The sequence below is a fragment of the Trachinotus anak genome, unplaced genomic scaffold (assembly GCF_046630095.1).
Source record: "Trachinotus anak isolate AG129_WGS33_773 ecotype Australia unplaced genomic scaffold, CSIRO_AGI_Tana_v1 ptg000004l, whole genome shotgun sequence".
Lineage (NCBI taxonomy): Eukaryota > Metazoa > Chordata > Actinopteri > Carangiformes > Carangidae > Trachinotus > Trachinotus anak.
This window is the reverse complement of record NW_027273855.1, coordinates 25,564,484-25,578,038: the sequence shown is the minus strand read 5'-3', so window position 1 is coordinate 25,578,038 and position 13,555 is coordinate 25,564,484. Positions and strand designations below refer to the sequence as shown.

The 13,555-nt window shown below is 40.7% G+C and overlaps 1 protein-coding gene and 1 long non-coding RNA gene across 2 annotated transcripts in view; one reads left to right on the top strand and one right to left on the bottom strand.

Moving 5' to 3' along the window:
• cables2b (Cdk5 and Abl enzyme substrate 2b) overlaps positions 1–13,555 on the top strand; it is a 40,990-nt gene extending 27,435 nt beyond the window's left edge. Inside the window, exons 3-10 of the mRNA XM_071477477.1 lie at positions 785–862; positions 2,932–3,040; positions 3,162–3,330; positions 5,216–5,313; positions 6,906–7,012; positions 7,108–7,227; positions 8,013–8,097; positions 9,227–13,555. Coding sequence (XP_071333578.1) covers positions 785–862; positions 2,932–3,040; positions 3,162–3,330; positions 5,216–5,313; positions 6,906–7,012; positions 7,108–7,227; positions 8,013–8,097; positions 9,227–9,373 — 913 coding nt within the window. The 3' untranslated portion in view covers positions 9,374–13,555. The remainder of the gene's footprint in view (positions 1–784; positions 863–2,931; positions 3,041–3,161; positions 3,331–5,215; positions 5,314–6,905; positions 7,013–7,107; positions 7,228–8,012; positions 8,098–9,226) is intronic.
• On the bottom strand, positions 6,310–9,234 carry LOC139621171 (uncharacterized). Its single transcript, XR_011690938.1, has 3 exons — positions 9,200–9,234; positions 6,837–6,938; positions 6,310–6,680 (listed from the first exon to the last, which is right to left on the bottom strand). It is a non-coding gene; the product is annotated as an uncharacterized lncRNA (long non-coding RNA).

Genomic DNA, 13,555 nt, shown 5'->3' with positions numbered 1-13,555 from the left:
TAATTATTTACAAAAACTTGACTTAATTTTTTTCCACTGCCAGTGTCGGGGGCTTTATTCACACCTGCTGAAAACAGACTGAGTTTATCGTACTGTGCGGTACCACCACATGCCTTGTGTGTTTTCAGTACAGTTTTCTTGAGTGCGAACTTGAAAATAAACATGATTTCTTTTACAGTCAACCTGTTTTACTGTTAGCAAAACCTGCCTCTTTAGTCATGAAAGGCATGTGAGTTTCCAGCAGAGTCTTACACATGGAGGACGGGATCAAAAACAAGAGTGAAGATTGAGATTTAAATACCAGGTGATGAAGGTTCAGTTCTGACATTGATTGTTGTATCATTTGTATCATGTTGACTGAGGCCACACAGCCGACATCCTTTTGTGCATCAGCTGTCTGTCCAAAAAAATCGGAGTCACATTTCGTGTCAGCGCTCGACTGGACGCGCAGGGTTAATTACATCACTGACAGCTGCAGGTGGAAAAACGCCACCTCAACTTATGAACTTGAGTGTGAAGTCAGATTCTTTGCTGTGGGTAAAGGGCATGTGTCAGCTTGTCTCAACGAATTAATTAAGAGAACATATTGATATGACTAAAATTAGGTCGGCTAGAGACTCATAATGTCAGGTTTGTTTAGCTTTCAGTTAATTTCCTCGTCTGACTTTAGAGTTGGTTTTTTGTGTGTGTGCGTGTGTTTATTGGCTAAGATGTTTGTTTTTGCACATGTGGACAGATGTTATAACAGCGTAACCGCTAATATGTGTGTTTATTTATGATTCAGGATCGTGCTGATCTGTGCTAAGAGGTCTCTGTGTGCTGCCTTCTCTGTTCTTCCCTACGGAGAGAGCTTCTACCTCAGGTAACACACACACACACACATGCACACACACACACACACACCTTTTTGCTTCAGCAGGGTGAAAGAACAGGAGAAGAGCTTAGGAGCAGAAGTAGAGCTGGTCACAGAGAGGAGGAGGAGATCTGGTGTCCTCACTGGGTAAGATGTGGTGGAGGAGAGAAGGAGAAAGGGAGAAAGAGATGCTTGTTATTAGGACAAAGAGGAGGAGAGGTTGGAGATGCAGAACCTCCTGACGGGACCATAGGTCTCTGTGGCTGGTGACACACACTCTCACACACTGATATAATCACATGTACAACATCCCTGCAGATACACACTCACTGTAGACCAATAGTTAGATACTGTACGAACACACAGAGGAAACAACAGAGTAACAGGTGTGTAAAGTTATCCACTCCCTTTCTCTCTGTTACATTCACACACGTGCGCGCAGACACCCACGCGTGCACACACACCCACACGTGCGCACACACAGCCCATACGCATACTTATCATCACATCACACACTCCATGCACACACATCAAGTGAACAATGCACAAGGAAACATTAATCTGTCATATACACACAGATTAATATAAACACACTGTGTTTCTCTGCTGCTGCACACACACACCCGCACGCAGTGGTTGTGTAACACTGATCTTGGTGCTTTTTCCATCCACAGAGGAAGTGAGCTCAAACGTCACATTTCCAGTTTTATCTTGTAGCTGATGCTGCAGTCTGACACTGAAAGTTTAGTGTTTTCAGCAGAACATGTGGTTGTGGTGAGAAGTGACCTTTGACCTTTTAGTCACAGGAGTGCCTCTGAGCAAGACATCATGCCACTTTCACCTATAAATGCTTCAGACAGGGAGAAAAAGAAATCCCATGCTGCAAAGTTCATTACAGCATGTCATTAGAAAACTGAAAAACTTTTCAAGGACTAAAGATAAAAACGTTTTCTTGAATGTGAAAGCAGAGCTGAAACAACTAATCGATTTGCTGATTAGTCTTTCAACAGAAAGTTAATCTGCATCTATTTCAATAATTGATTAATGGAAGTAATTTTTCAAGCAAAACTGCCAAAAATGAACTGATTCCAGTTTTGGTGTTTGTGAGGATGTGCAGCTTTTCTTAATATTCTCTCAGGGTAAACTGAATATCTTTGGGTTTTGGACCCTTAGTTGAACAAAAAAAAGTAAAGTCATTTTAAAGACATCGCTTTGGTCTTTAAAAAAACTGTGCTGGGCATTTTTCACTCCTTTTTGACCAAACAAGTAATTTAGAAAAGAATTGGACGACTAACTGATACTGAAAATAATTGTTAATTTCAGCCCCATAGGAAAGGTCAGAATCAAAAGGGTTTATCCTCTGGGGGGAAAGAATATGATCAGTATATTTCATTCTAATCTGACAGATTTTTCTCTTACTTGTGTACAGTTGGAAAAGTCTTGATCTGATAAGCTCATGAAAATCATCAGGATTTATCCTCTGGGCACCAAGAATATTTAGAGCTAGTCTGGTAGAAGTGTGTTCAGAGATACAATATCTCACTGCAGATAGACATGCTGGAAAGATGGAAGAACCCATGCTGCCTATAGTCTGACAGGCAGGAGAGGATTAGAGTAATAACTGTAGAGCAGTGGTTTCTAAACTTTTCCAAATCATGGCCCACTTGAACAAATCAAAAATGTTGGCGACGCCACACTGGACCGTAACAATACAAATATACAGTGTGGTTCAGCCAAAGACCACTTAAAAGTTCCTGTCGTTTTTAAAGCTGTTAAAGAACGTTTCATTTGAAGACATTTAAAACATTATTATATTTAAATATAATATAATTAAATTTAAATTCTATTATATTTGAATTAAATGGGTGAACAAATATATTTTAAATGTGTTCACCAAAACTATAGTGTTTTGCAAATGATTAGTTGGTCATGGCCCACAGGTTGGGAACCACTGCTGTAGAGTTATATTTTAATCTGATTGGATTAATTCCTGTCAAAATAATTGAAATTGAAGAAATGAACCTCTCTCTCTCTCTCTCTCTCTCTCTCTTTCTCTCTCTTTCTCTCTCTCTCTGTAGTGACCCCACATTAAACCACCCCAGGAGGAGACACTCATCTGGAAACATCTCCACCACCCTGGAGATGCTGCCGGGTCTTGAGGGCTTCCACCTGGAGACCTACGGCAGGGTAGATAAACCAACAACACACACACATTCAGATGCACACACACACACACACACACAGGTAGATGTTATGTTAATTGTTCATATAATCCTATATTCATCTCCTCCACCTCTTCCTGTCTCAGTCGGTGTCGTACGCCCAGTTCCTGTACCCCACCAACGCTCTGGTGAGGCAGAAGCCGTCGTCAGCCAGTGACCTGACCCTGCAGATCCCCGTGTCCAGGAGCACACACAGCATGCCGGGCAGGAGTTATCCACCCAGCAGGCTGAACAGCACAGTGGGATTGGACCTGGGTAATACACACACACACACACACACACACACACATACTGTGTCTACCGAGCCTGGTTCATTCATTCATTCCCATATAATGATGGTGTATAAAGACATGCTGGCAGTGGACAGTGGTGTTTTTAAGGATGTTGAGGGAAGCAGGGCGCTTGTTTTGCTCCTCATGATTCCCCTACAGGTGGGCGCTACATGCTGGTCACTGTAATGCAGGCAGCATCTGTGAAGTCCTGAGCTTGTGGTGAAGTTAGAGGCATCAGTTTCATAACTGAGCAGGACCAAATGATCGTTGGGTGTTTTTCTGACCCGTTTGGAGACAAACATATGGGTAGAAACATGGCTGACAAGCCTGAGAGACGGAAGAGATACGTCACACAAAGACTAAAAATATAAACCTGCTATCACTGCACACATGCTCTGTTTCATGTGTTTTGTAGCTGTATAAAACACACACACACACGCACAGCTGTGTTGTGTTAATGAAAGGTTCCGGATTAGGGAGAGAGAGGTTTAGAGGCTAATACAGGGCTCTGTCACTGTGTGTGTTTATACATAAAGGATGTGACACATGGGGTTTATATATGTACACGCATGTGTTTAAAATATAAAGAGGACGACTCTGTAGCACAGCTGTAACAACTCTGCTTCATCCCTCCTCGCTCACCTCATCGCTCCATCCTGTGTTTGTTTCTTCTTCCTCTCGTTACGTCCGTCTCCTGTACTTTCATTCTTTGTCATTCAAACCTTTCTGCCTTCACTTCCTTCATCAATGTTCCCCTAAAATTCAGGAACACAAATCAACGCGTTGTGTTTTCAAATCCCGACATGACACACATAACAAAGTTCATACACTAATTCAAAGAATAAAAACCACAACTACAAACTGAACAGGCTCTGGGCTTGTGTTGGTTTTCTACTTTAACATTAGCTTAACATTAGAAACACTGCAGGTTGCTATGGCTCAACAAACAAGTCATAAATTACTGACACAACTATTAACCCAGTTACCAAATACAATGTGTTTCCCTTGTATAACAGGGGAAGTCATTAGTGCCAGAGTGATTTTACTGGCGGGTTAAAGTCTGATTATCACAGTAATTTGTGTCGGCAGATATGAAGAAGAAAATGCAAGGCAGTAAACTGGTAGTAATAAATGTTTTATTGGCAATGTTTTTATGAATATTTAACTTTGATTCCTCAATTAAAAGTTTGTTTTGTGTGTTTTTTGATAATTTAAAATAATTTATGACATTTAACTAAGGCTGAACAATTAATCGAAACATTATCAACATCACAATATGGCCAAATACAATATTCTAATCACAGGAGCTGCAGTGTTTTGATGAAGGTAAAATGTGTCAGAACAGACCATGAATGAATCGTTGTGGTGCTACAGAGACACCTCAACCTACAGATCATACAGTATTCCAGCAAAAATCGGATTATCACTGTGTGATTTAGTGAAATGCAAAAGTTACCATTCCCACTATAAATGTGACTCATACTGCAATCACAATATGTGTCAAAATTTTCACAATATGGATTGTTTTGCATATCGTTCAGCCCTACGTTTAACTATTCCTTAATCTGTCTTTCTGTACGATATGTATCTGTTGTAAGAGAGAAAAGGTCTCAGAAACAAATTCAATCAGTCAGAAGATTCAAGCTGCCCAACTGATTGTTGAATTGTCCTCCACTGATTTAGCATCGCACTTCCTTCGCATTGGCAGACTCTCAACGGTTGAAAAAAAAAAAGGAAAGTTACGCAGAAGCTAAGCAGAAGTGGAGATGTTTCCTTTTTTATTCCCTGGATTCTCTTTCATCCGCTGACCGCTGTGTGTGTGTGTGTGTGTGTGTGTGTGTGTGTGTGTGTGTGTGTGTGTTGTTCAGGTCTGGACGACGTGACCGACTACGACCCTAACCTCCTCAGTGACCACCAGTGGCCTTGTGGGAAACACAAGCGGGTGCTGATCTTTGCCTCCTACATGGTAAGGAGACACTGGAGATTGTGTTTTTTTTTAGTGTTTGCTGCATTAAAAATATTCTGCAGTTTAATTTAAAGTGAAATATCAAACAGCTGTGTGTCTCCTTCACACTCCATCCAGCTGTGCAGGCTGTTGATGCCGTGTGTCAGATGGTTTTACTTCTGTGAAGCAGTATTGAACCACAGTTCAAATACACCAACTGGTTTATGAGCAACAACTTCATTTCACGAGTCACAAAGACACAGTTTGTGGTATTTGGCTGAGCTGGGGATTGAACCACCAACTCTGTGGACAACCTGCTCAGCCTGCTTGTGTGACGAACTGATCCGATTGACAAATCGACCACCAATATTGATCTTTAGAAAGATCAAAGTGTCAGTGTGACACACTGAACCTTAAATTGCCCCTGATGGTCAGAGCTCAGTGAGTCAATGGTCAGATGGTTACACGACTGAACGAAGCCATTTACCATTTTGCTGATTTTAGGTAACAGATATTTTGTGGTGGTTTTGTGTCAGTTTTACAGCAATGAAAATGCTCTTCATCATGAGCTTCATTTTAATGAGACTTTTTTTGTGGCTAAAAATTACAACTACAGGGGAAAATTTGATTTTAATTTCCCACCTTCTAAGAAACTGCAGGAAAAGAGGAGAAAGAAAAACTGAAGGAGAGAGAGAGTAAATAAAGAGGAGTGGAAAGAAGGATGGAGGATTAGAGAACTGAGAACTGGGAATAATCACTGCACACACAGACACACACACATACACACAAAACCACGCACACGACCACACGGTTCTTTTACATCAACATAATTATCTAATAGGCAGCAGCTTAGTTTTATCCCTCTACTGATGTGAATTAAAAACTATGGACAAACACACACACACACACACACACAAACACATTGCTGCTTGTCACTGATATTAGTGTGTATGTGTGTGTCCAATCTATATTATTCTTGCATGAGTGTAATGAGGTACCTTAAGTTAAGCTGATCACTGTATCACAACATACAGCACATCACACAGAAAATTTCACACAAGATGAAATATAATGAAAAATTCAACAACACATAAGACAGACACAACGAGTAGAAACATTTGTGAATGAAATTGGTGGTGAGTAAAAGGAATCCTGAGGTGAGGTTGAAATGCAGTAAACATGTCCAGGTGAAGGCAGTTATGAAAAGTTTCATTTTAAAGGTCGTAAACAAGCTGCACATTCTCAACCCTACAGGGAGGCTGCTGTGAACCAAATGTCAGCTGGAAAATCTGGTCTGTAGCTTCCAGTACATTCAGCCAGTGGAGAGATTTTGGTGGTGACATGTGCCGTCCTGGTGTTTTGAAGCAGTTGTAGATGTTGATCGGGTTCTGGGGGATTAGAGAGAGTTACAGTAACCAAGACAACTGTAAACAGAAACATGAATGAGTCAGCTGTAAACAGGTTGACGAGATCCTGGCAGTGATTAAATGATAAAAAGCATTTTGAATGTGTGCTTCAAAATTTAAATTAGCATTAAAGGTCACCCTTCTTGGACACTGATGTAGTGTTAATGCCTTTACTCCATGTTGCCGCCTCGTCTCTTTTTCCCCCAGACCACAGTCATCGAATACGTCAAACCATCCGATCTGAAGAAAGACATGAACGAGACATTTAAGGAGAAGTTTCCACACATTAAACTCACTCTCAGCAAAATACGCAGGTAAAGTTACTGAAGTGGATCGAATAAATACCTTAAGACACCTTCTTTCTATTAGAAACTGTCTGACTGTGTGACTCCCCCTCTCTGTGTCTCAGTCTGAAGAGAGAGATGAGAGTAGTTGGGGAGGACTGTGGGCTGCAGCCCGTCACCATCGCCATGGCGTTTGTCTACTTTGAGAAGCTGGTGCTGCAGGGTCGACTTAATAAACAGAACAGGTACTTCTCCTCCTCTTCATGTGACGCAACAGCTCTGTTTCATTACATGCTGGGTGCATATACTCTATAGGGCTGTGTTTTAACAATCCAAAGCACACAGGCTAAAGCTTGTGTATTTAGGGTCATTTCACTTTTGCTGTTTTAACAGCAGATTCTTAAAAAAAGGTTTGTTTTAAGTCTCTTAATGACTCATTGGAGTGGTTTGGGTGTAACATACAATAAAGTGCCATCTCCTCTTCCCTTTAAAAGCCAGGCGTGCTTGCACCTTATTATTATAATGGCACAGTGTTTCTGTGATTTGTCAATAGAAAAAAGGCACTGATATTCACTGACTTAACTACAGCTACAGCTGGTGTTTATAGTTGTTTTAATTACTTTTCATTTCTGTCACGTCACAGAACTGAAGGTCCTGGTTATTTTGGCTTCTCTGGTCAATTAAGGAGGAGTGTTCAGTGTCAGTCAGTTATCACATTATACAGTTGTGATGTTTTTGCATCACTGCTCAGGGCTCTCAGTCAGCTGGACATATGAGGGATGCAGTGCAAAATAAAGAGTGAAAGTTGTCAGACCTCAGACAATCCAATCTAATGTAATTTTGCTGTGATGTACTTTGGATTTGACCTGTTAATACAGTTTAATGTTTCTAAATACTGACTCAGATCTGATGAGCTGAATGAATCAAACCTGTTCCTGGTCCATCTGTAATGATCACATCAAGCAGCTGCTGTGAGCTTCACTCCGCAGAAGGACATCCTGCCTCTTAAACTGTTGTTGTTGTTTTACAGGAAGCTGGTGTCAGCTGCCTGCATCCTATTGGCTGCTAAGATCAGCAGTGACCTCAAGAAACAGGAGGTCAAACACCTCATTGATGTAAGTCTCACACACACACACACACACACACACACACACACACACACACACAGTGGTGACCGCTGCCTATCAGTCAGATCATGTTGCTTTCACTCAGGTGTTTGTGAAGCTGATCCACCTGAGCAGGTGGAAAAGGACCTGCAGATTCTGTCCTTCACAGTTTACCCATGATTCTCCTCAGACACAGCAGTGATCATCAGCAATGTCACTGTCATTAGACCCTGACTGCTACAGCTGTACGGCTGGCGTTATGGGTCAAATTTAACCACAGATTCACCAGCATCAGCCAAGAAGTAATAACAAGTGTCAAAAATGTGTTTGAGGTGTCACCTTTACACAGTTTGTCCAGCAGAGAGCGCAACAACTTTATTTTTCAACAGCAAATTGTTCCACTCAGTTTGTCACAGTTGACCACATTAAAGAGATCCTTATCTAAAAAAGATGACAAAATGGGTCAATCAACAGAAAGGTTTTGATAATTGATCAATCATTTAGGTAAAAATATAAAACTTTGCTGTTTCCTGCTTCACCATTTACCATTGAGCTAATGTCTACAAGCAAGTCATTTTGGAACCAGAACATGTTCTGTTTTAAATAAAATGAGGAAAAATCTTCTCAAATCCTCCCATTTGACTAAAATGTTCATAACTTAAACCATTAATCAATATTTTTTAATCACTCACCTCAATACTGTGTTGATTTTGGCAAAACCTCAGAAGAGTGGTGGCCCTGAACTTCATAAAAACAGTAAAATATATTTTTACTAAGAAATCATCATATTTACCTTTGTTCTGATCAAAAAATATGAAGGTTTGATTTATTTTTCTGCTGAGACCAAAAGTAATATCTAGTGAGAATCCTTGCTAACGTTAGCAAGCTTAGCTAACTAGCTTCCACTTTCAAAGTGAAATACAAACTTAATAGGAAATCAAAGTAGACACACACTTAGGTCTTGTAAAACCTCAGCGCCACTGTAAGGAAGTGACGGTTCTCACCACTTGGAATTTAGCATTGAAGGTGCAAAAAACGTCATTTCAGAGGCCAATAAAAAGAAAAAAGTGAAAGTAAACCAAGCATCAGAAAGTATTTGTCTGTCTCTCACTCTGTGGTCTCTTCTGCGTCTCTGTAGAAGCTGGAGGAGCGCTTCAGGATCAGCCGGAGGGAGCTGATCTCGTTCGAGTTCACCATCCTGGTCGCCCTGGAGATGGCGCTCTACCTCCCTGAGAGTAAAGTCATGCCACATTACAGACGGCTGGTGCAGCAGCAGCAGTTATAGCGGAGCCTGGCTCCGCGGCACAGCGGCACACCGATCCCTCCCCGCAGGGGCTCTCAGCACCTTCCAGCTCCACACTGTGACGGATGGATCTTCACGATGTCTGGCTCAGAGGCACTGAGGCATCATCCTCCCCTCTGCTCACAACACACACACACACCAAAGTTCAGCCACCCTGTGACGGTGGTATGACAGCAGGCCTGGCGACGCCTGGCTCAACAGCCCAGAGAGCAACATCGCTTTCTTTCCTCCTCCAAACACCAAAGTGACGACACACTGTGACTGAGGGTTCAGCAGCACCATGGAAACCACCAGAGGTCAAACTCATCACATCCTGTCAAAATCACGACTCACTCAGAGAAAATTCTGCATTTTTAACCTTGTTATTGTCACATCTTTGGCTGTAAGTTCTGTTAGTTTATAAAAAAAACTTCACCAGCTCTCAGCAGAGATTTTAATGATGGAGACCCAGCATGGCTGAAACTTGAACTTGTTTGAATGTTTAGATCACTTTTTGTGAAGCTGTTAAGCAGATCTGAGTGTTCCTTACTAAGATCTCTGCAGCTGACCCAGTGAGTAACATTTCCACCAGAAAAAGTCCCAAAGTCCCAATGCACTTGTTCCTTATTACAGTTTTAAAGGATGGTTTCACAACTTTTCAAATCTGTCTTAAAACAGTTCAAACATTGAAACATTTTTTAACTTTAACTTCAGATGAACATTTTTGTGCACTGATGTTGTCCCCATCACTTTCATTGACAGCATTAAGAAGGAATCTCCTGTCAGCCTGTGGTGACAGCAGTTCCTTGTGTATCTTGTGCTCTCACTGTTGTGGTCTCATCCTCATCTCACTGTTCAGATTCATGTTTGAATTCATTCATTTCAGTCAGTCAGCACTTTCCTGAGTGTAGTCCTGATGTCATATCATCAGCTGTCAGCTGTCTGTGAACTGTCAGCTGGACTCGGTTTTCACGGCTTCTGCTCTCTGTTTTTTTTTTTTTTTTTTTTTTTTTTTGAAGATCCCACTCACTGGCTTCACAGTTCCTTCTGTCTCCTCTCATCCTCTTTTAAATGATCGAGAGATGGTTCACTGGGTTTCTCTGACATTTCTCAGAATCAGTCACACACTGAGCTGCTGTCAGAGGCTCCACTGGAGTTGGTTGAGGTGTTTAAGTGCCTTGCCTGAGGGCACCTTAAGTGTAGTTGGTCAGGAAGAGGAGAGTTGAACAAAACTGTTCCCCCTGTGATACAAGGATTCAAACCGGCAACTTGATCATCACTCCTCCTCCGTCTTGCCCTCGTGTTGTCGTCGCTCCTCCTGAACGATCAGCAGGCTGCTGCTCGCTCTGGTGGTCACAGAGAAGCAGTGCAGCCTCTGCACAAACGCTGGGATCATGAGCCTTCAAGTCACAGTGAAATGGAGGAAAACAACACTGACGTCATCGTCTCTGTCGCGGTGACGAGCGTCTTGCGACCACCTAAGGTCTTCTCGGGGAAATATCACTGTGGCATCCTGGGAAATGAGTTTCCTTCTCCCTCCTGTGTGCTTCTTTGAGGTCACAAACACTGTGTCCCATTAAAGGAGCCCGTGTCTGTTATGGTTTGCATTTCAACACTGAAAAACATTGAAGCAGGTCGTCAAAGCCTGACAGCTTCTTCAGACACGACCTAAACAACACTGAGGACACAGTCAGTGTTTTTAACGTCCCACAGAGGTGGAAATCATGATCCTCTGTTGAATCCAGTCCTGCAGCGTCTGAAATACAACTCAGACGTCACAGTGGTTCCTGAAGTTTTATAATACAGATCAAAATCTGTGACATTCGACAGAAGTTGATGAATTTAAGATATCAGCATAAAATTTCTGAGGTTTTGTCAGTGAATTAGTTTGTCATTTCTTTAGGCAGAAATACCCCAAATTCGCTGATGGGTATTTTAAAGACCAGATGATTAATCAATCAATTGAGATAATAATTGACAGATTAATCAATTAAAATAATCATTAGTTGTTCAAAGAATCAAAGTGAAGACACACAAAACACAGCGGCTGTAAAAAAAAAAAATATATATATCTTCCCATCAGCTCACACACGGTACAACAGGCCTGTAATGACTGACTGATACTTTTTGGACAGGCCATTGCCAACATGTAAAGGTGGACTGTAAAGACATTATTTATATTTAACAGAAGAAAGTCACTGTGGCTACAGATGTCCTCAGTCGGTCTGCACTGTCAAGGAGCATCAAAACTACCAAAAAAACCTTTCTGTTCTTCAACTACCTAAGAAAAAAACAACCTTTCACTCAAATATTGTTTATTGTTTTCACTGTATCATGAAGTGATGAACATTTGACCAAACAGGGGCCTCGAGCAGGATGTTTATGGCTGTTTTTCCTCCATGTTGCAGCACTAAAGTACAACAAAATGTACCAGTTTTATCCAAGAACATTAAGTAGTTTCCTTAGAAACCAGCACAAACATCCTCTGTGGAGCCACTGTTGTTTTTGCACTTTGCCTTTTTGCTTCACAATCCTGAATCTTTATTTTATCACTAAGTAACGAGGGTAATGATATTTTTCTACATGTGGAGTATCTTATTGTACTATTGTATATTGAGAACTGATCGAGTCACTGAAGTTTATTTATTACTAATAATAATCCTCCAGATGAAGGATCATGTTTGAAGGTGTGAACCTGTACATGATGCAAAGAATCTTCACTCAAGATAATTTAGTTGAAAACGATTTTAGCTGAAATTTAAAACGTGATTCTTCATCTTGAGGTTTCACATCAATGATGTTTTCTCTCGCGTTAAAGGGACTCGAGGTCGGGGTTCGTCTCTACCTGAACATTGGAGCAGGAGAGCTGTCGAAATGTGGCATCGAATGACGAGGGATCTCACTCCAATTCAGTCGGTTCATAAAAGTTTGAAGTAGGATACCCAGTCCCAGGTTCAGCCAAGTCCAGTCAATATCATTTGTATAGCTCAACCGCATGATTTTATTTTACTTACCTTCCATGCAGAAACTGTTTTCCTTTCATTTCAGTATGATTTGAAAAGCAAAACTTTTTTTTAATTATTATATAAGCTATGTAACTGTTAAGAGATTACACATTCAGTCTGGACTAAAGCTGCGTTCCCATGTGACAATGTAACCCTGAAAAATTAACGCAGACTTGAATTATACTACTAAAGCAAGTTTTACATTCATAATTCTACAACACACTTTGGAAAATGTTCAGCACAAGTATAAACAGTACATACTTTTTATTTCGGGGGCACCAAAGGTGGTGAAGAATCCACAGTCTGCACTGTCTCTTCAGAGCAGAGTCGTATATTGAAACAGTTACTTTAGTGAAATCCCTGAAAGGAAAATGACATATTGTGGCAATAAACAGCAGAGCTTCCTTTGTTCAGGCTGATGACAACAGGATAAGTGTAAGACTCTGCTTGAGAGTAGAAACAGCACACGAACTTCCAAAGTTGTCTTCTCTACATTAGAGATTTGTGATATTGATTCTATGCAGCTTTTATTCTGTCAGCCAACCTTCATCTTCCTCCTCTTCCTCAGTGCGTTTACTTTTAATGTGCCACAGTGTTCATTTTTACCTGACACTCCTTTATTTAAACCTCACATGCACATGGTGTTTTTAGTTTTTGTATCAAGTAATTGTTATTTTATTCTTCTTTGAGCACTGTAAAGGCTGTAAAGGGAAATATTTACCAAGTGTTTGTCTTCCATTTATAATTATTGTTTTTACATTTTAAGTTAATTAGATTTTTGTATTGTGTTTTTGTTTAAGTTTTTTTAATTGACAACATGGACGAGCAGCGTTGCAGTCAAGGCATCACGTAATGTAAATCTGCGTTAATATTATTTATGTGGTTTTGGGTTCAGTTCTTGTTGCCACATTGGTTTTGAACACATGTAGTGATCCTGATGGGAAACCAGACATTAATGATTTGTTATATTGGGGTATCTTGTTAATATATTTTGTAGCGTGACGTTTATCTTCGGCGATATCAACCTGTCTGCAGGACAGGTGGATATTCAACGCAAGATTGCAAGAAGCAGATCAAAGTATTTATAGAAATATTTTGTAAAAGATAAAGACCATATACTGTTTAAACTGCCAATGTTCAATTCATGTCAAATTTATTTTCATTAAAAATATGTAATTTA